The 22,862-nt window shown below is 47.2% G+C and overlaps 1 protein-coding gene across 2 annotated transcripts in view; it reads left to right on the forward strand.

Annotated features, from left to right (window-relative positions):
• The window catches only part of LOC138526823 (uncharacterized), a 159,252-nt gene that overhangs the window by 81,191 nt on the left and 55,199 nt on the right, over positions 1-22,862 (forward strand). Inside the window, exon 1 of one of the 2 annotated variants that reach the window (XM_069637531.1) lies at positions 16,786-17,049. The exons of the other annotated variant lie outside the window; for it this stretch is intronic. Within the exon in view, the coding sequence (XP_069493632.1) occupies positions 16,966-17,049 (84 nt within the window). The 5' untranslated portion in view covers positions 16,786-16,965. Of the gene's footprint in view, positions 1-16,785; positions 17,050-22,862 lie in introns of those variants that run through there. 2 annotated transcript variants of the gene reach the window in all.

Here is a 22,862-nt window from a genome sequence, read left to right on the forward strand (position 1 = left end):
GCAGCCAGGGCTGCAGCGGTGACTGGCTGAGTCACGTGAAGCCGCTGCGCACCCGGCGGAGAGGAGCAAGGAAACTCCGTGGCAGCGCCCGGCCCGTGACACGTGCAGGGAAGCACAAGGCAAGTGCTGCAGGCGGCAGGGAGAAGCTCCACTGGATACCCGGCTCACGAAGACAACGGATTGCGCGGCACGTGCGCGGCACGTGCGCTGCCCATGAAAGGGGAGGCCCCCACTTGGAAAAGCACGTGCTCAAGGACAATAAGCTCCACCACAGCTGGTGAGGTGGACACGCGCTAAAGGAACTTGAAGAGCCTCATGGGCAGCCCTCTATCGAAGCCTCCCAGAGATTTTAACAGGGCTCATACCTCTCCAGATGTGGGCAACAGGGTACGGAGGGGAGCAGCCGAGAGCTGCCATTGTCGTCTCAGGGGGGCTTGAGAATCCAAGATTTTAAAGCACCTAAACTGCGAATGCCAAACAAAATCTGCAAACTAGCTAGTGAAAAAAGTCAATTTATTTGCAGCTGCAGGGAAATGGGCAGAGTATCCCCATCCCACAGAATGCCACACCAGAAGCGAGTCAACCTTTTCTGGAATTTTAGGCAATAAAGATCTCCCTTTAAGCGTGAGTGGTTTCTAGTGGAGTCTGATCTCCTGCTTGAATATCTCTGCTTGTTCTAAACACATGACATATTCCCTCGCTTTGAGTGGGCTGCATGGCAAAACACAAGCACTTGCTTCTCTCAGTTATCCCAAACCCATGGCGCATCTTTTCCAGCCTCCGAGCCAGGCAACGTCTCCTTCTGAACAGGTTCTCCTTCGCAGCTGCACAGCCCCAAGCAATCACAGGCTTTTTCGGCCTTGCCACTTGATTCATCACTAATCGTTGCTGCGAATACTTTGCACGGCTCCTTGAATCAGGGGTTGTGTCACTTAGTTTTCAGCAGTGCAAATTCAATTTGAACCGGGCAGATGTTCCATGAATCGGGCCCTATAGTAAACACTGTCCTTGCAGTGGTCTAAGTGAAGCCGGCTTACCTTATGTAAAACCTTCCTTATGGCAAACACACTGACCTGCTTAGGATCTTCGCCTGCATTTTGTGTGTAATTCAATAGAATGAGGGGCAGCCTATGACATGCCAGCTCAGCGGACTAAGCGCCTATTGCCGCAAACTATGAGCGCCCTCACAAGATTGCATCCCAGACAGGCTGGCTCAGCCTATCATCAGTATGACGTGCATGAAAGGAGTGTCACTGAGTTCGCTAAGGCCAACTGCCATTACTCAGGGGACATAATGCATCGCTACTGTATCATTATCATTAATTGAACATAACCCATGTTCCCTCCTGCCAAAGAGCTGCCTCCCAGCTTTAGCACACACGCACCTCACTCAGCCTCCACGCATGCTTGGAGCGCCTGTGAGTGGTGCTCACGCCCTTTCTACTTTGCCGCTTTGTGCCACCCTAGTACTCAAGCACTTGACTCACCTAAAAACCCGAACACACGCTTCAGACGATGCCGGGGAGGCTCCCTCCCTCTGTGCACTGGTGCGTGCTGCCACCTGACTGCAGAATGAGCCGTCCTCCACACACAGGCACATGGCGTGTCCTGCTAACACTCACCTAAACCGCCTCGGCTTGAATTAGCTACTGGGGGGAAATGTACTGTGAACCAGCGCCTTCATGGAAAGTCTCCCACTGGGAAAGCCTGTAGACGATGGCGGCGGTCCTGCATGAGCCCCACCTGGACGGTCTGGCCAGCTCACCTTCCTCCAAAGGAAACCAGAGCAAAGCAAGTTGGCTGGCCTAGCGGTCAGGGTATATGATACGATAGGTTATTTATAACGCGCTTAATACCCAGAGGTTTCTAAGGGCGGACCAGGGGATCGAACCTGTGGTGCTCTGTGTCGTCTTGCTTCCAAGGCGAGCAGGTTGCCCCTGAGCTATCCTCCCAAGAGAGTGTAGCTCCCCCAGCCCTAAAAGAAGGACCCTACTTACATTCTTCCTCCTCCCCCCCATCTGCTCGTGCGGCTGCCGGCTGGATAGGTTGTGCACTGTTTATTTATTTATGCATAGGGAGGCACAATGCTCTTTTGATGGCAAAATAACTTACAATAGATAAAATATCAGATTTGATGGGAAGCAGTGAGCTTCTTACAATGGGGTGAGTTTCTGGGGCATTCAGACCAGGTTGTGGAGGGGAGTAAATGGAACAGTCACCCGGGACAATACATGGGTGGATAGACATAGATAAAGGACAACCAACATTAGCCAGGTTTAAGGGAAGGTCAGCAGTGCGGTGAACGGTTTTAGGGTTGTGACCAGTATGGATGAAGTGCTAGAGCGGAGGCAGAGAAAGTGAGGGGCAGAGGCAGGTTAGAGGCGAGGGAACACTTAGCTGGAAGGCTCATGAGAAGTAGCTTTAGAGGTTCACTCAATACTGCTACAGGGGAGCATTGTATTTGGGTCTCTGCAGAGTCGTCTTCTGCCATGCCAGGCAGTCCTGGGGGATTTGGGGGAGGGAAGGAGCTCTGCAAAGCCTTTGCATCGGGAAACACTGTCGAGCTCCATGCCATTAGAGTGAAGGAAAGGATGAGTGTTTCGGGGAAAAAACAACCCGGGTAATCGCAACTGAGCAGTTACTGAGCCACATCCTTGGTGCAAGCAACCAATAAGCAAACACTGTACTTGTGTCCTACGTAGAGAAAGTGTTGTTTTCCCTCTTTCTCGTGCATCTGTAACCTTAACTTCTTTTTTTTATATGTTCTTGCAACTTCTACATTTTACATTATATTTTCGTTCTTTTTTTCTTGTAAAAATCGCTAATCCGATTAAACCAAGTAAATAAAAAAATAAAAAACGATGAGTGCTTTAAAAAAAAGACTAAACAGAGGCGGCCAGCAGCAGGCACCTCGCCAGACTGTGGCACTAACACTGCTGTGCTCAAGTAATAGCATATTTAGAAGTATTTGCTTTATCCAGAAAGACAGTAGGGTGGGGAGACGTCCCTGATTTCTTCAGTTCCCCATCCAAACCCTTTTCTGAGGGGGCAACCCTTATTTCCCCTCAGACCCGCAGACCCATTAGCCAGATCCCTTCAAGAGTCCTTCCCGCAATCATCATACTCACAGAGTCAAGGCTCCTTCACAGTCACGTTCACACTTATGCACCCAAGACCCACTTCCTCTGTAATCCACCTTATTTTCATCACACTGCTAGACTGCAGGTCCTAGTCACAATCACGACCCCCACTCCCCAACCTTAGTGCCATCCTCCCCACTCACACAATAGGTCCAGGAATAGAGGCCCCTCCAAATCTCCACTGAAGTCCAAAAGCTTCTTTCCGTTCTCTTCTCATTCCCTTTCTCCTTCTTCATCTTCATCTTCATACTCTTTGTCTTCATGTTTTTCTTCTTCGTCTTCGTCTACTTCATCTGCTTCATCACATTCATCTTTGGATCTATGAGCGAACGCTGCTCACAAAAGGCTGACGCTGGAGAGGGCTGTTTGCTGAAGGCCTCCCTCTGCAAGGCCACTTCCTCCCTCTCCACCCTCCTCCTTTCTACTTGTGTTGTTCCCCCCCACACCACTCTTCCCACTCTGATGCTCCCTCCATCACACCCTTCTTCTTGCCATCCCGCCTCCCAACAGCACTTACCTGTAACCGGTCTGCTCGGCCTAGCATGCACGCTGCTCCTCCCAATAGCGGTTTACGGACCATGATCGTCGTCTTCTTCATCTTCAGCTTTGTCGTTATCTTCTTTAAGACCGCCACCTCCATTCAAGCTTTCATCATGAACACACCTGCCCTGCTGACTCCCTTTAATGCAAGCCAAATGAGGATGTGTCTTTCTTTCCTTCTCCCACCAATGTTGACATCAATTCCACTGGTCGGTTTCATTGGTCAATTCAGTCAACTGCTGTGCAGTGTTTTGTCTTGTTGAGGACATAGCTGTACCTCATGGCATCTGGTGATCTATCAATGTGTAGGCAGAGTAACATGTGTGGTGACTTATTAGTGTGAGGTGGTTTAACTGTATGTGCTAAGGGAGTTTCTTCTGTGAAGAATAGAGAATAGGATAAATCAGAAGGTGCAGTTGTTTGCTAGGGGTTGCCGCAGCTATGCAAGACTGGACTAAGGGCCTCATTCCGAGGTTGGCGATAAGGGGTTAATGGCGCCGGTAAGGATGCCGGTGCCGGTAACCACTTACCACCGCATTACGAGGTCCTTTAGCGGGTCCCGATAAGAGCAGCTGGTAAAACCAGCCGCCCTTACCGGGAGCCGCTAATGGACCATGGAGCTAACAACGGCCCCGTTATTAACGGGCCCGTTATTAGCTCCCTCCCCATTCCCATTGAGCCCTATTGGGGCTTGAATGGGAATGGTGATGGGTTCCCTGAATGGGGAAATACTGGGTCCTCCAAGGTTGGAATGACCCGGTAAGTCCCCATTCAGGGAAACCGGGCCCGGTATGCGGTAAGGGGGTAGCCATGGTGCTAATAGCACCATGGGTACCGCTTACCTCGGAATGAGGCCCTAAGAGATCTACTTCCTAATTGCAAGTGGCTCTATCTTCATAGAGCCTAGGGGGCAGTCCTCAATGGCGTATCACTGCTGGTGTTTTCCACACTGTATTTGCATTGTTCACTGCACATTAGGGTGGTCCACCAAGAAGTGGAAGCCCCTGGCGAGTTTGAGGGCTCATGCCCAGGAAGTTGGAGCGCCTTGACAGCGGGATTAATGTGCAGAGGAGGGGAGGAAGTGCTGGTGTTAATTTGCTGAGTGCGCAGCTGGGTGTCCTCAGCAATCTTCCACTAAGTAAGGCAGACATTGCATAGAGCCAGTGGCAGGGGCGTTGCTAGGGGTAGGGGGGGGCAGAAGGGGCGAAAGCCCTGGGTCGTGTGGTTATAGCCCTGGATAGAAGCTCAGGGGCTACACCCAAAATGCTAGCTAGCCCCGAGTCCCGCCAGTCCCCGCATTCGCGGAGCCCCTTATCTTTTCCAGACCTAGCAACACCCCTAGCCAGTGGTCTGCATGTACATCAACATGCCCACCACTGTGCAGTGTACCGGGGAGCACCGGATCAGGGCCTAGTGCCGTCCCAGACTGAACTCCCCGCTTTATGCCCCCAGTAGTTCCCAGAGAGGGGGGAGGGCTCTGAAGTGTGAAGGTTGCCATCGCAGGTTTGCAATGTGCTTTATCGGGAGTGCTCCCCAGGGTGCTCACATGGTTAGCAGTGAAGCCATTCTCCAGCCATTTTGTTTTTCCAATGCCACAGAGTCATAAAGTCCATATCACAGCAGGAGAGAAGCATCATTTAGGAGATGCTGGGAATGCCATCTCAGGTGTTTCTTCATGTGGTCATCGTTCTTGAGTATGGCGTTTTCATGTGTTTTGACGCACTTGGTGAGTGAGGAGTTTTTACCCACCCCTCCCCCCCCTCCGCCTTGCTGTGCTTGGGCTGCAGGCTTTCAAAAGGACTCTATCAAAAAGCACAAAGTGGTCTGTGAGGAGGGGTCGATGCCCAGAAAGGAAGTTACTTAAGCACTCATTCCATTGTGTACTGCCTCCTTTGACAGCAAGGAGGGTCTACTGGTCCAGCTGCATTATAATATAAAGGTCCCCTGATTCCACAGCGCCCCTTTTTTTAGATACAGCTTGGTTGGGTGCGAGTGTTGTGTTCACCTGACACTCCTGTCATGTGAAAATGGCCTCATCTGTGGTGAATCACTGGGCCCCATTGAACTGCACAGTTGGATTCACAATATGTCGTTAGTACATGAAATTGATTTAATTCGAACTAGCCCTTATCATTTTAAAGAAAATGAGTTCGTATTTTTGAATGAGTTTGAAAGTTAATCAGTCTGCAGATTAGTTTAGGAACTGAATACGGCGAGGCTCCTGGCCGGCTTAGCAAACGCTGGCATGTGAACAGACAACAACATTTATACCTTTAGCTTAAAGTTAGTCTTCGCAGTTGTGCACCTTGAGGTTTTCACACACAGCCACGCTGTAACCACTCTGTCCTTGAGAACAGAGGTATGCTTTCATGGGTGGGTGATGCGCGTTATGGCTCCCTCAGACCACACGTCGGAGAGCTGTTTCTTCAGACTTTCCCTTGGAATAATGAGGCATACAGCTAAAGGGCAAATCAGACCAGTGAGGACAGGAACATTCAAGATAGTGCTTCCAATGGGCCAGTAGATCATCACCGTCTCACATTACTCACTTATGAACTTTTCAATTGATAGTTCCCACTGCTGCGGATAGTCAAAGGCCACACACCCGTAGACAGGGTGCAGGTAGCCAGTGTTTGGGCTGGCTTCTTTTAACAGTAGCGTAGTACTGTGAGTTGTGGTCTGTGCATCTATTGACAGTAGTCCTTGGTCAGGTGTTGTTGAATAGGCCATGTTTTGAGAGAATTGCAGTACCAGAGAAATATGGGGGCATTCCGAGTTGATATCAGGATCAAGTTCCAGACGGTGGATGCGTGACAAGACAAGAATTGTTTGCGCGTCCTCTCTTTGCGACCGATTTGTGATTCAAGTCAGCTGGTCGATTTATTGTTGGAGGAGCGTGTGCCACCAGATATGTGGAGCTTAGCCACTAGGTATGCTGGTGCACTACTTGTGATGCTTTGTTGATAATACATGCATTCTTGAACCGTATTCTGGCATGGAGAGGAAGCCAATGCAGTTCACATAGGATGGCTGTGATTCAGTACAAATTCAACGCACCCATAATAAGACGTCCTGCAGCGTGGTGGACTGCTTTTAGGGGAGCCAAGTGAGCGGTTGGAAGCCCTGTCAGGTGGGCATTTCCCCCATTAATGTGCGAGACCAAAAGCACCAGCATAATAGTCTGGCTGGTTAGCAGAGGCATGAAGGGTTTGGATTTGCAAAGAGTGGAGGTTTGGAGCCAGGCTATTTGGGCCTTCTAGGCTATGCGTTTCAGGAAGGAAAGGGTGCTTCAATGGTGAAGCCTAAGGATTTAGCTGAATCGTAGAGCTTCAGATCAAATCCTTCAAGGTGCATATCGTTGAGCCAGTGTTGAACAAGTTGTTGTGTAGTGGGGGAACAAATGAGGAAGAATGTGATCTTGAGTGGGTTAGGTTTGAGGTAGGCAGTCGACATTCATGACTGGATGATGACTAGATAATCGCAGAGGCAACTGATGTCCTCTAGGATATTTCCTCTCATGTACAACTGAGTATCGTCCACGTATTGGTGCATGGCTATATCTGGATATTTGAGGATTGGGCCCAGAGCCTTGATGTAAATGATAAAAATGATAAGTAAAAGGATATAGCTTTGAAGGACTTCATGGTAGACTCAGTTGGTTCGAACGCAACAGATTCATCTGGATGACATGGTGACTGACCAAGAGGTAGGAGGTAAACCAATTTGAAACAATACCAGAGTATCCCATCCTGATGGTGTGGAGGAGGAGGAGGATGCAGGGGTCGACGGTGTTGATTGCAGCTGAGAGGTCAAGGAGGATGAGGAGGCATGAGTTGCCCTTATCCATGGTTTGGAAGGTATCATCCACCACCTGGATGGTGGCTGTCTCAATGCTACATTTGATGCAGAACCCCAACTGATAGAAATGTAGGAGGTTTAGTTGTTCGATTCTGGTGAGTAGTTGTGTAGCAATTACTTTTTCCAAGATTTGCCAATAAACGGGAGGTTTGTAATGGGCCGGCAGTTGGCCAGGCCACCTAGGTCTAAGGTCGGTTTGCTCAAATGAGATTGTATGAGACCAGTCTTGAGGGTGGCTGGAAATGACCCTTTATTGAGGGAGGCATTAATTATGCTGAGGAGTGCATTTAGCAAGAGGCCCATCATGAGACACGGACCACGCACCTCCACAGAGACCTTCCGATACAGAGCCCATGCAAACTGGATCCAACCCACAGGGATTCGCCAGTTTCAACAAACCCCTCCGGCAGCATGGATGAAATCCAGTCCAACACAAGCCGATAGAATCGCGACACCCACCGGATTTAATTTCATCACGGTGAAGACACATGTGTCTCATACAACCTATAGCTTAGAGAGGTCACAACAGCTCATTTGTGGAGCCCCAACCACCGCTACAACTACAGATGGTGCCATGTACCAGAATCATGTGCCATTACCATACACGGGACCGTGTATACGTCACATGCAGGATCACTACTAGCTGTTTTGGCCTGCCAGCAGTAATCCATAAGGAGGATCTGAGCAACCTGAATACCTCCAACCCGATGTTCCTAAAGTACCCAATAGTGTTGGTACCCAACGAAGACTGTCCTGAAGAAAGTGGGTACATTTGTTTAATAAACCACTGAAACCGGTAGACGCCACACCTTAAGAAATTACCGGTCTTATTGCCTTGCATATACAGGAGAGATCCTCTTCTGAGGGTTTTTTCTTGTCACTGTAAGTGTTGTCTTCATACGTCTACTCTTTGAGACGTCCCCTTTTGCAAACTAATTTTGGGTTTACATACATGGGTCGGGGCACATTAGGACACAGTTTTATTAAACTGATGACTTAGGTTATCTTTTATTAACACCTGCACTCTCCTAGTCATTTCTACTGGTCATTAAAGAAGTGATTTACCAGAGGTAGATCGACCTAAGGAGGGTGATAGAGCTCATCTCACTTGCGCTCTTTTTCCTGTTTGACATTGACACACTTGAAGTGTGCCCAGCCCAGACAGCTGTACTCTTCTGTATTTTTAGTGGGTGTAAGGTGTATAATAAAAAGGGTAGAAATTCCATTCCGTTTACTGTCACTTTTAGATAAGCGATACACCATCGCTTTCTAGCCATAGGTAGGGATAGAGAGAACTCACCCCTGTCCTAATGTCTTCTTTCGTATGCACCCCATCTGTAAGAGTATTTTATTTGTCACATGAACCCAGGGCGATTCCTAATATTTGTTCTCAGGATCATCTTCGGTTCCACATGTCGATGTGTTGCTCATGAATGTATACAGGGAAGTAGTCAAATTTTTTTGTGCTACATTAGTGTCACTTGGACGAAACACTTTTTGCAAACTTAAGGCATCGCTCATATGTTTTTGTTTAATGATGAAAGCCAGGATGATATTGTCAGAGTAGGAAGTAAGTTTGAGGTATGCTATTGTTTTTAGGATGTCTGAGGGAGAGAGAGGACAGAATTCGCTCCAGAGGAGCAGTGTGCTTGCTGGGGTGCATGAGGGATAATGCTGCAAGCAGGAGGTTGATTCAATGATTTGCTGGATTTTGTCTATTTTTTCAATACAAATGTTATTGATTCCATATTATTATACCTGGGTTGCTGGCACATCAGGGTGGGGTGATGGTTTGGTACAATGCTTTACTACTTGAAAGAGGGATTTGAGCTTGTCAGAGGCTGCAGCAATGGTGGTGGAATAATAAGCAGCATTAGCCTCGGTAATCCGAATCTTACAATTGGCGCTGTGATATTTGAGGTTCATGAGATCTCCAGGGTTATGTTTTTTTGTGCCACCATTTCTCTGGGGCTCTCATTGAGCATTTGTTGGAGGCAAGCTTAGTGGTGTACCAAGGGGCGAATGATTTGGTCTTAGTGCATCTTGTTTTTATAGGGGCATGAGTGTCCACCAGTTTCATGACAGAGTTGTTGCATAATTCAAGGCATTCTCTCTGGTGGTGAAGTCTGTGAAGTTTGCTTCTAGCTCATTGACCAGGAAGGAGTGGTGCTGAGTAAAGGGGCATTTAGCCTGACCTTTGTGGGACATGGACGAGTGGGTGATCCACAGTGGGATGGCAGCGTGGTCAGACCAGTCGAGTGGGCCAGGATCTCTGCAAGCGATGAGGGGGTATGATGTAAAAACTTAGGGCCTCATTAAAGGTGCGCCGGTCTGGAATTAATGTTCCGGTAATAACGTTTACTGGTATGTTTCTGGACTGGCAAACTACAAATTTGCCGGTTGGGTGCCTGAATTACCTCCAGCCCGTCGCTGGAGGTAATTCCACCACCCAACTGGCAAAAACAGCCAATATTACCAGCACCGGTATTACCAGTGCCGGTAATACCGGCAATCCCCATGGAGTCCTATAGGACTCCATGAAATGGGGATTAATCTACCCTTGCTGGCACTTGGAATCTGCCAGTAATTCCGGCAGTCCGTGTGCCGGTAACAGTAATTCTGTAATGATTTAGTAATCCTATAATGAGGCCCTTAATTTGCTTACGGTGCAAGGATCCGGTCAGTGTGAAAAGTGGGCTTCAAGTATGCTTGTCGGCCTGAGACTCATGGATGTGAAAAACTCTGAGAAAGACACTACTACTGTGTGTTAATTTGGCAAAGGAGAGTCATTTGGAAATGTCAGCAATGAAAGAGTCACTCCTGTGAGGTGGTCTCTAGATGAGATGGAAGGTGATGCATTCCTTGTGCGATAAAGAGAACCAGCAGGCGAGTGATTCGAATAAGCTTGACGGTGGGAGAGGGGATGATGGAGCATGGCCAATAGCTCCTGTGGATGATTGCCACTCTGTGTCCTGCCCTTCCTGCCCGGTCCCTCAAGAGGGCACAGCTTATCCAGGAATATGGGTATCACAACTCTGTCTGGCTCCCCCGATTCTTTTACTTTTACTTTACTTTACTTTGTTTATATAGCGCAGCCATGGACCCTTAGGCTTTAGGGCACAGACAGGACACATGAAACAGCTAACAGAAAAAGTCTGTGTCAGGCAAGCAGACGTGGTCGAGAATTGAGGGTCTGAGCAGAATCAGATGAAAATCAAGAAAACAACCAGGTTTTCAGTTTTTTAAAAAACATTCTGGGAAACCAAACCATGCAACTCCGAAGGGAGCCCATTCCAAGCCTTCTGGACTGCGGAGAAGAAAGCTCAATTTTCAACATTGTTCTACATCGAGGAGAGATCAAAAGATTCTGATTATTTTACCTAAGAGTTCTGCTATTAGCCTTACTAATGATAAGGTCTTGCAAATATCCGGGCATGAGGCCCAGTCTACATTTAAATGTAATGATCAGGAGTCGAAAGCGAATTCGCACTTCCACAGGGGGCCAGTGTAGAGATCGTCTGGCCGCTGGTTACGGCGGGAGAGTCCAGCGACTACTCGAACAGCTCTGTTCGGGACCACTTGTAGTCGATTAGTATCTGCTTTACAAAGGCCCATCAGAATACTGCTACAGTAGTCTAACTTAGCACAAATAATAGCTCTTGCTAAAGTTTCTTCATTTACCTGGTAAATGAAGGGTCTAAGATGAGCCAGCAGCTTCCCGTAGTAAACAGCTGCGGACACCAAACTGCCCACATGGGCCTTCATGCTCAATAGTTGGTCAAGAACTACCCCTAAGATTTTTACTTTCCCCAATGGGGTAACATTAACATCCCGCAGCGAGAAGCAGCAGTAAGCAGGGTCTAACTTTGCCCGCAGAGAGAGTTCAGACACTATCCTTTTACCCCAGAGGATACTTACTACCTTTATGGTGTATGCGGGAACTAAGAACTTTTAAACAATGGCTGACTCGGCTTCTGACCCGGGAAAACAGCAGAATGATGGAAAAACCATCCTCCTAAAGTCACATTAGGAGAGGAACCAATCAGGAAGGAGAAGCCATGCAGCCTGCCGACTTTAATTATGATGCAGCACACATTGAGAAGAGCGGCTCTCGGAGAGACAGAATGCTAGATGCGGTGTTGCACTCAGAGGTCCATACTAGAAGAGTGCTACGCAGCCATGGGGGTGGGAAACCAGAGCTGTGGGGTGTGGCAACCTGAACGAGAACTGAGTACCTTTGCAGGCCAAGGCAGAGCCCAGAGGAGGAACAACACAAGAGCTGCACCGAGCCAGTGGGAACCAGGAGAAGACTACCACCACTGTGGAGTCAAGTTGAGGAGTCGTGAAAGTGGCTTCACAGTGAGACAAAAGGAAGTTGGCCTACATAGTCCCCCATGGGAGCACGGCTCTTTACATATAGGTTCCGATGAACGGGAGGCGGGCAGCAAGGCCATAGGGAGGAGCCTCCAGAGTGAGGAGGAGGAAGGTGGAAAGCCCCAGAGTGGAGAGAAACTGGGAGGACCTCAGAGTGGGGAGAAAGAGGGAAAAGAACCCTGAGTTGAGAAAGAGGAATCATACCCCAGAGAAGGGGAGTAATAAGGAGGACAGCTCCGTAGTACAGAGAGACTGAGAACACCCCGGAATGGGGAGTGGAAGTAGAAGCCCTAGAGTGGGGAGAGAAACCAAAAGAGAGAAGCTGACAGAATCCCCAGACTTCGGAGAGCAACCAAAAGAAGCACTGGTGTGTGTGAAAAACAGGGAATCCCAGAGTGGGGAGAACAACATCAAGAGTGGGTAAATAAGACAAAGAGAAGCCTGTTGCGGGCAAAATAACCGAGAACCCTAGAGTGAGAAATGAGCCAGAGCGAGCCCCCAAGAGTGGAGAGGAAGAGACTGAAAGAACCCCAGGCTGTAGGGAGAGAGAAATACAAATATCGTCCCAACGGGAGAAGGACTGTGAGGCACACAAGTTAAGGAGAACCAGAGAGACCCGGCTGGTACTCTGGGACAGCACTCCAGCCGTACACAAACTACATGTTTTGGACTGCGACCATAGGCACGGACATATGGTGAATAGACACAATGGAGCTAGCAGACTACCTTTCCTTTGGGCAAGGCCCAAAATAAAGTGTGTCTTGGTTGTTTTTTGTTTTGTTTTTTTTTTTAGCAAAAGGGAGAGAAAGTAGGTTACTAAATGTTTTTTGTAGCAGGACTTAGTATCGAAGAGTTAGGGAAAAATTAGTTCTTTTTTAATCAGAAGAGGAAATAAATCTTTTTAAAATCATGCCTGCTTGTGCGTTTCATGATTCTGACCTACCTCATAAGCCTCTAAAGCACTTCTAACAAGGGCTATGAAACGCTTAGCACTTTGCTGAGCACTATCAGGTCCACTACAAACTCACTATCAAAGGCCTTCTGTAGATTTCTAGTGTTGGATCACGATGGCCATGTTGACATTTCATTTAGACAACTATCAACAAAAGAAGGAATTCTTTGAAAATCAACATAGATAAAAACCACCAGACTAAAAGCTTTTTGTGAGACAAAATAGGTGGAGCGCCATGATGCTAAGACCATCAGAAGACATTTTTTCTAGCTGGTCTTCCAAACACCTTATCCTGGGAGCAGAGTCATTTATGAAGATTATTTGAAGATATTTGAAGATAGTCACCCAGCAGGATTGTTTTGCTGCACCCTTACTCCCTTTGCTAATGGCCAGGCTGAGATAATAAGCTGCACAGGTGACATAAATGGCCATTGGCTAGCGCTGTCTAATTTCAGTTTGAGCTCAGGGAAATTGACCGCTTACTTTCTTGCCCCATAGTATCCATGTCCAACCAGATTGAAAAGATCAATGCATCTAAGCTCTGTCACAATACTGTTTAGCAATTCCTTTTCCTGTTGCATCAGTCACTTGTTTGCATTGATATAAGCAACTAAATGTGACCAAATGAGTTTCCAAAGGGCAAAAGGTTGTCTCCAGTTGCCATTAAGTGGTTGTTTGTTGAGAATGAAATGGTAGGATTAACCACCTGGAAATCATTCTACATCCCACCCTAACCAACAACACATCTCTGCAGATCGAAACAACACAGCTTATACAAAGGAACGAACATCACCTGAAGATATATATCTACATTAAATTAGCCTAAAAGCACACACTAATCCACTGAATATAAACCAAGAGAACTCAACACTCCTCACACACCACTCATCCCATTGGTTAGTCAAAGGCCACTGCCAAAGCAGAGTGTATCAGGAGCCATCTCCCTCATCAGGGTGGTAACACAAAGCCATACAAGGCTGTGAGTATTTTGACTTCCTCAAAGGAGTTAAAATTAAGTGTTCTACAAGGATGCTGGATAACTTTTATAGAAAGACTAGGAGAAAGGAGTCGCTCTCCTGGTGAAGGAAAATACAAACTTCACTTTAGTTAAAGAGTTATGTTTATAGTGTTAGGGTTAGATTAGTTGGTTTCTGATGGAGGACGGAGAACATTTGATTTTGACAGACATTCTAACAACTCAACAAAGTCTTCCTAGGTTGAGGCTCGGCAAGGCCCTTAGAAGAGAGAGCTAGGTTTTTTTATTAAGTTAATTAAGGTTCATACCCGCAAATGACCCCTCCTTGTCAGTCTCTTTTTTCTACACCCTCACAGTCTTCAGTGATCTGAAAGCTGAGAAGGATCTTTTCCCACTAGCTGTAGAAACTGCAATTGTGGCAAATATCAGAAGTAACTGCCAGATTGTTGGGAAACGTTGCAGACGACAAGCTCCAAAGCAGTGACAACTGGTGAGTTTGTGAACTGGAGGGACATAAATGCATGTGTCTAATATGCACGAGCAACCTGGCACAGCGTGGGAGCATGAACCAAAGAAGGGGGGTTGTGGGGCATCGCCCCTTGCCCTGAGAAAATGCTTAACACAATGGATAAAAGTGGTACATTTCACAGCATTTGCTCTTAAAAACTGGGTAAAAAGCCATAGTTTGCAATTAATTCTGTATGTTACCACATGAAAATACTGAATAGAAGCAAGTTACCAACAGTGCACAGGACCATTTTCAATGCATTTTAATCATGCCTTTGCCTACTACATATGCCTGTGTAAAAAAAATGTCATGCTGCTTGTGCCTATACATGGCCTTGCATGCTGTACCAATATATCACTGTATTACCATATAAGGACTCCCAGCCGGTAAAAAATGCCATTCCATGAAAACAATGTATATCTCTCTCGTAGTCTGTAGAGCGTGGCATTGGAAGCCCAGGGCATAAAGGTGTGTGCACAAACACCTGCTGTGCTGTGCCCCGACTTCGGGTGCTACACTCTGCGGCCTGCAGATGTACCAGGGTGGGGGTGCGAGCGGATGGAGTGGGCGTAGAGTGCCACATATCAGCTGGGGGTTCAGGATGGGATTCGCCGACAAGGAATGGGAGAGGTCATCACACACAAAAGGTTGCACCAGCAGAATGCAGCCTTTTGTTCCACAAGCCGCAGTGCAACCTTTTCTGCATGGTCAACAGACATAGAACCATATATCCAGTCTGGCTAAACCAAGGTAAACCAGTGTACCAAGTAATTACACTTATGTTTGCTTTTACCATTGATGCAAAGTACAAAAATGCCATGACACACAAAGAATGTATGGCTACAATGTATCCAGCAATGTAAACCAGCCGAGCCACGTAATAACACTTACCAAGCTTGCTTTACCTTTGATGTCAAGTAAAAAGTAACAAACACTGTGCCACAGTAAGAAAGTAAATGCACACTGGCACCATAGGTGAAGCTAGTCACGTAATAACACTTATCATGTTTGCTTTTACCTTGATGCCAAGTAAACAATGCCATACCACATTAAGTATATGCATACTGACCCTAATTACGCCAGTCTGCACGCACTTTCTTAATGTGATATGGAATGTTTTAATTGCATCAAGGGAAAAGCAAACATAATACGTATAATTACTTGGCTAGATTGCCCTACATTCAATGTAGAACAGTCCAGCCAGTTAAACAACACTTATCATGTTTGCTTAACCGTTGATGCACAGTAACTGTGTTCAAGGGTTATTACCTGGCTATTCTAGCCTACATTGAATGTAGGTCAGTGAGACCACTTGCAATGTTTGCTTTACCCTTGATGAATGGTAAGGAAAAAAAAGAACATGCCCGAGCAGCCCTCACTCCTAAATTTAAGGTGGGGGCTGACACACACTCAGCACAGACACACTTTCACACATCAAACATACTTGCATGAATGTATTTATAAAAACAAACACCTACATACATACATACATACATACATACATACATACATACAATCCATACATGCATGTATACTATACACATTAAATTGATAAAAAAAAATTGAAATTACCTACATGCACCCTCTACACGTGCCTGCGTTACCACAGGAACGACTGGATGGCCTTCCCAACCTCACTGCAACATGAACACGCTGACTGGCAGGATAGGACTAGCGCAATAATAGGACGTGAGCAGAACTGGGAGAAGGCGGGCCATTTTTCTGAAGCCACTCCGGCTCACAATATTGCACTCTTCGCTTGTTGCATAGCCCAAAGGGAACTGTAAAAAACGATGCTTAGCGGGTCACGCACCCCTGCTGAGAGGCAAGCAGCACAGCCACAGGTGCAAATAAAGCACACGTGGGATTGTGCTGCCTGTCAGTCAGATTAGGTGATGGCCTCCCACTCAGACTAGGGGCTGGCACCCCCTGCCCATAGTGGCGGGCCACCACTCTGCAAAAGCAGCAATGGCATTGGCTGGCAATTCAGTATCTGTCTTCTTTCTCAATGTGTTTGTCCACATCCCATCCTGCTCTTGAATTTCATCTTGTTTTTTGTAAAAGAAGTGGGTATAAGGTTTGATGCATGCCATTAAATCAATAAAGGATTCCATAGTTTTGAAATATTTCGAAGTGCAGAACGTGTGTATATAACTTTCTGGCAAGTGGAAAACCTATCTTGAAAATCAACAAGAAGATGGGCTAAAATGTAACAAACACAATAAAACTGTAGTAATCCTTGGTACTTTCTATGTGTATATTTAGCCGGTTTTACTGCCTTGAACTGAGGCTTGATTTGCTCAAATGAAGATCCATTGCATCAGCAAGCAAACTGGTAGAACTGGAAGAGCCAGGGCAGGCCCAAGCCAGCCCCGGCTTTTGGACTAGCTCCAGCCCCTGAGTTGAAGCCTGGTTCTGAGCAAAGCCTGGGTCGCGCCCTTAGCCCCACCAGCTCCCCCAGGAAACAGGGTGCATTTAACAATCATAAACGCACTTGCGTCTTTTCCCTGAATGAGAGAAGACGGGTGCCCCGACCTCCCAGGCCCCCACACCTGTCTTCAGAGCTCTGAAGATCGGCTGTTCATAGACAGGCGGGAACGCGCTGAGGGGAGCGGCCATGCTGTGGCACGAGGAGCAGGGCGGGGACAGCGCCTCGAGTGAAGGAGCCGGAAGAGGCCTCTGCGTCAGCATGTCAAATCAGGTGAAGCGTCGCAAACGGCAGCGGGTGCCCTCCTACAGGTGCCTCTGGGAAGGAGAAGGAAAACAAAAGAATACAGGACATTCCCAGGGCGCTTTTCCTCACATCGAGATGAAGCACAGAGCCTCCCCTTCCCCATGTAGTAAAGCTGTCAATTTAATGGGTTCATTTGTGCACACTTGGTTTTAACATTTGGTGATCAAAACTCTGATAGGGGCCAGAGGGGTAGACAGGGTAGGACCTGAGGGGCAAGGTACATCCAAAAACTAGCTGATGAAAACTCCAATAGGGCACTTTATGGAAGCCCACACAAAGCACCAGTTTAGCTACCCGAAATATGTGCCTTCTTTCAAAACATAGGGTCCTGTAACAGAAAAACCCTCTAAACTGGCTCCTTTCTTTTTCTCTTTTCAGGCTTACTGGTATGGTTGCCATTAACACGTCCGAAGATATCGTTGATATGTAGCCAACAACCAATTTAACACAGGGGTTTCCGTTTGTCGCTGAGGGTAACTGCTGGACCCATATGCAAGCAAACTTGATCAAGTGTTGGCAATAAAAGGCTGTAGGTTTTTATTGTTACAGATATGGTTATGGAACATAAACAATAATCGCATATCATAATCATATAGTACTTTTGGGAACCGGGTCCTGAGGTTACCCCCTCTGGCCCGTGATGCCACATGCAGGCAGGTTTTCGGCTGCCTGTGTTCCCCCAAAAGTTAGATTATTTACAGTCTCTGGCAGCTAGAGTATAGGTGATTTCCCTTTAAAATTGCTCCATGCTGTGCCCAGATAGGTGGGTGCCATCCTTGTGAAACAGATCGGGATTGCCTAGTGTTATGGCGGGGTGTTTTATAAAATCCAAGCCCCTGGCGATACAGAATTTTTCAAGCCCCCTGTTCAATCTCCTCCTGGAGTTGGCCACCGATTTATAACAGGTGGCCTCCCGCCATGTTTTTCTAGGCAGGATTGCTGAAAAATAAATTTCCGTGTCCTACCAGTTGTGTGAAATGCCTGATAGTGAGACAGCTATTTCTTCATGAAAAAATGTCCCCATGCTTACCAGGTTGTTCCCTCCTAAATGGATTATCAAAAATTCCGGCGGGTCTCTGTAGGCCACTAGGTGGGCTAATTTGTCATGGATGTCTATCCAGTGGAGGCCTCTGTAGCCCCACCATGATGCGATCGTGTTCCTGAAAGTTGGGCCGTCTTTAGTTTCTTCGGCCCAACTCCCTGTCCTGAATACAAACGAGTGCCTGACTGTCCAGGCTGATTTTAATGGTGTTTTTCTGGGGAGGCGGGGGGCATGGGAATGGGGGTTTGGGGAGGGGAGAAAATTATATTAGTTCTGGTCTGATATATCTTTTGTAACAATTTGATTTGCACCCCCCTATTTTCTTTACTTGCTGAGCGCCTAGCCCTCCTTGCCACGCGAGGTTGCTGCACCGATCCTAAAAGAGTGGGTGCCGAAATCCTTTGGATTCCACCATGTTTTGCTGATTGCTTTCATAAGCACCCCTTTGAATTGGTAGTGACTTAAAGCTGAGGTATCTCTGTGGATAAGGAATCTCCCCCCCCACTTTGGGCCATTGTGTATAATAAAGGTTAGTGATGCACAACGGGCAGTTTAGTGCATCGTCAATGCCGCAAATGTTAATAACCCTTTTGGCCCCTGTTTTTGATTGTTGTATTTCGATGTTGGCGCTGTTCTTTCCTACCCCGGTTTCCATGATGCCTAACCCATTGTTGGCTTTGGTGCTGGAAGGTATGAGCTCTCCCACTCGAAAGGCCCCAAAGTATGCGAGAAAAAACGCTGTTTTGAATAATAATACTTCTTATGGGTGAGAGCATATGCTGTCTAATAGGTTTGTTATTTTAACTAGTTTATCAAAGTTTAGTGGGTGGCTCGTACCTGAGGTCCCTCTATCTTGCCCCCCCTTCATTGCATATTAACCTAACACACTTTTTGTGGGGTCTGAGTCACCCCATAATTTTGAAAAATAAGATATTGCCACCAAATGTCTTTTGGCTCAATCTTTTTTAAAACCTTGATCGTGAGCCCACTTTAAAAAGATTTCTATATCCTTTATTGTTATTAACTCCACATGATTTAAACCTGTTGTTCTAAAAGCTGTTTGCAAGCACTTACTGTACTGGGCTGTAGTGCTGCTTGCCAATGCTTTTTCCGCCATCTCTACTAGGAACCCCGTGGCAGGGTTCATGTTTTCTGTGGGCAGCATGCTGCTGGCACCTGTTTTTGAGGTGCCTGTTTGTTGATGTGCATCCCGGCCTTGACCCTCGTGCGCAGGCGTTGATGCCATTCTCTCTAGCTTCCCATTATTGCCCAGCAGTCCGCTGGGATTGGTGTCATCTTTTCCCATGCGTGTGGTGCTAGCTCCCAGAATCTTGTCCACTGAAAGCAAGATAAAGCATCTGCAATGTTATTATCTGCTCCAGCGATGTGTTTTGCCTTGACAGAAATGTTTTCATGCAGTGTGACCGCTGTGATGGCTCGTAGTACTGTGAGCACCAGGTGGCATTTGGTAGTTCTTTTGTTTCTAATTCCAACCACTGCCATGTTGTCACACCATACCATAAGCGTATGGTGAGCCAGTTGGGAAATATTTCTAACAGCGTGATGTTTTTTGTCCATCCTGCTGTGTGCCATGACTTGGGCCATTGTCCTACCACCCATTCTTTGCCTAGTATGGCCCCAAACCCTTTGCTCCCTGCTGCATCTGTAAAAAGGACCCTTTTTTGCCCCTGTGTTCAATGGCACACGCCAAAGTGTGGTCCGTTGACATTTGTGAGGAAATTCCCCCATACTTTCAGATCTTCTTTTACCTCTTTGCCTAGCCTGATGTGCAGGTGGGATTTGGTGCATGCTTTGGTTTTAAACTCCTGGAAAATACTTTCCTTGCAGAATGATTCTGGCTGCAAAATTTAGACTTCCTGCCAGTGATTGCAATTCCCTCATTGTGCCCTTGTTTTTTGTGCTTAGCTCTTGGGTTTTTTCTAAATGTTCTGCTACTTTTGTTTTGGGTATTCTGCATGCGCCGTCTGATGAATCTATCTCTCTTCCTAAAAAGATAATGGTTGTGGATGGCTTGGTCGTCTTCTCTGCTGCTAGTGGGATGCCCCTTTGTACTTGTTTCTGAAATGCCCATTGGAAAAAAGAGCTGAATTGTTCAAATAGGGCGCAGGATGCTGCACATCCCATGGGGAGGCATCTGTCTACATAAAATGTTTTATCTAAAGTAAAACCTAGCAATTGCTGTGAACTTGGGTGGACTGGTAGTAACCTAAAGGTGGATTCAAGGTTCAGTTTTGCCATCAGGGCTTTCCTGCCACAGTCCTATATTAATCTTAAAGCCTTCTGAAAATGTGCGTAGGTAACCGCAGATTCAGTGTGCTGTTGTTTATGTCTCTTGCCCATGTGATGTTTGGTGTGGGCGTCGCCCATGCTTTCAGAAGCCCTTCTGTTTCAGGCCCTGTTGGAGCCGCCCCCGGTGCTGTTGGTACTGTGGGTGTAGCCACTGTTGTTGGTGGTATTATGGGTGTATCCACTAGTGTTGGAGGTAATGTGGGTGTCCCGGGATTTATAATTATTGTTGGTTCTAAAGGTATGTTTTGGCCTGTAGGCACTTCTGGCTCTTTAGGAGCCTGTTGCTTGTCCCTAATTTCTAGCATCATCTGTTGCATCTCTTTCATATTCTCACATCATTTTGACAATATACTGTTTTTGTTACCTTTTCTAGGGCATTGTGGTGCCTTGACTTTCTTAGCTGGGGAGGGGGGTGTCCTCAACCCCTGGTTGCAGTGGCAACCCCTCCTTCGGTAGCTGTATAAATGTTCTCTGACCCAGTCCCATCCAAAATACTCAGCTGCCTCTTCTGCAGCTTTTTGTTTTTGTGGCAATATTATTGGCTCCTGCGGTTTTCTCTTGGGCGCCATGCTTCTGGTGAAAGATAAAATAAAGATTGTTACCTATCAACTGTGCTCAGTGGTGAGGCCCATTTTTCAGGCCCTTTTATAGTTGCTGCCTAAATAATGGGTGTCCCCTACGGTGAGTACACCACAATATTAAAGATTGATACTACCCGTGTTAGGTAGCTGTTGTGTTGTGTCCTGTGTGCGGATTCTGCTTATGCCAGGGTGTTTTTGACAGCTTGACTTAAAATTCCCTTGTTAATGTGTAGATGCACTTCTGACTTGTGTGTCTCTGCTCAACAAAACCTGAGCTCCTGGGAACTTGCTTTCCCTTGAGTTTGTTTATGTAACAAAATTTGCTTTAGAAACGCTTAATTTCACTCTCCTTCTTCCAGCGGTGTGGCTAAAAGCTGCTGCTGTGTGTTGGCTTGCTTCTAAATGACAGTGCAATTTACCACAAAATGCGACTGTCCGTTATAGTTAAAACATAGCTTTCACCCCCAATGTTCGTTTGTGTCTTGTAGGTTAATTATTAAAGCCCAGTGTTCCTGGAAACTTGTTTTCCCTTGAGTTTGCTTATATAATAATAATGTTTTCAAATGCTTAAATTCACTCTCCTTCCCCCCGTGGTGTGGCTAAAAGCCGCTGCTTTGTGTCAGCTTGTTTTCAGTAGGAGTCGTCAGCTTCCCATCACCATGGAGCTTTTGTAGAGCTCCGTGGCTGGGAAACGGCCGGCGCCGCGGCTGACTTACTTGAAACAAGGTAGCAAAGTCGCCGCCTGCACCGGGTTTCCGCGCTATAGCTGTCCTCTCACAGATGTCTCCACACCACTTGTCAGTCTCGCTCGGGTCCTGCCTCGGCTGCAGAAAGAGTTTTGCAGTCCCCGGGCTGCACCGCTGTGCTCTTCTCGATCACGAACGCCAACTCGTCGGCTGTCCCACTGGTGTTCCCTCGAATAGGCCAATGTTCAGGTGTGATGAGGACATGAAAAAACAACGCTGCATGTACAGTGAACGCTTGTAGTAGCAAAACGATGCTGAGTGCACAGCGAACGCCTTGAGTTAGGAACACGACCCTGAGTACACAGTGAAACGTGTAAGAAAAAGAATGAAAAAGAGAGTAGGAAGACGCTGAGTACACAGCGAACTTCCTTAAGGTGTTTGGGTCCCCGTGCAGGGTCCACAAACAGTTTGTGCTCTTCTAGGCTGGAAGCAGCCCATTATATAGGACCCAGGGTAGCCACTGGGTATTTTTTGTACATCTGTGGGGGCTGTGAGGCCAGCCCCCAGGCCAGCCTTGCAGCTGACTGTCTGAGCCCCTGGGGGGGCATATCTTTGTAGTTCCTCTGCCTGGCTGCCCTTGCTTCCCCTGGATGCATTGCACCCATTTGTTATTGTGGAAGGGTGAGGTGTTCTTTCACACCTCACCCTTCTGCGCTTTATAGTGCAGAGACTGCGTGTCTGCTGCATGCTGGAAGAGGGGGAAGCTACCCTGGGGAGGGCTGCTGCCCCTCTCCTGGGCCTGCTGCCATGAGGAAGCAGTTACATGGCCTCACCTGGTGCAGCCCGGCGGCGTTGCTCAGACTTGTTGGGCATGGAGCATCTGGAATATGGGGCTGCTTGGCCGAATAGAAAGCCTCTACTTCTGGAAGGTGGTGCCTACTGCAAACCGTTGCATGTTCTCTGGTCAAGTACTGCTCAATAAAGGAATGGACTCTGCCTACTAGAGCTGGCAAGATACAGAGTCAAACGCCTACATTGTAAACTCGTCGCAAATCTGGCCTTCACCACTTAAAGTGTGTGATTCTGGGCAAATGTGTCCTGAATAGTAAGCAATAAAACAAGGGAGTGCCTTATGCAATATTTCATTTGACGAGCTTTACC

The sequence above is a fragment of the Ambystoma mexicanum genome, chromosome 14 (genome assembly GCF_040938575.1).
Source record: "Ambystoma mexicanum isolate Mex_15411 chromosome 14, UKY_AmexF1_1, whole genome shotgun sequence".
Classification (NCBI taxonomy): domain Eukaryota; kingdom Metazoa; phylum Chordata; class Amphibia; order Caudata; family Ambystomatidae; genus Ambystoma; species Ambystoma mexicanum.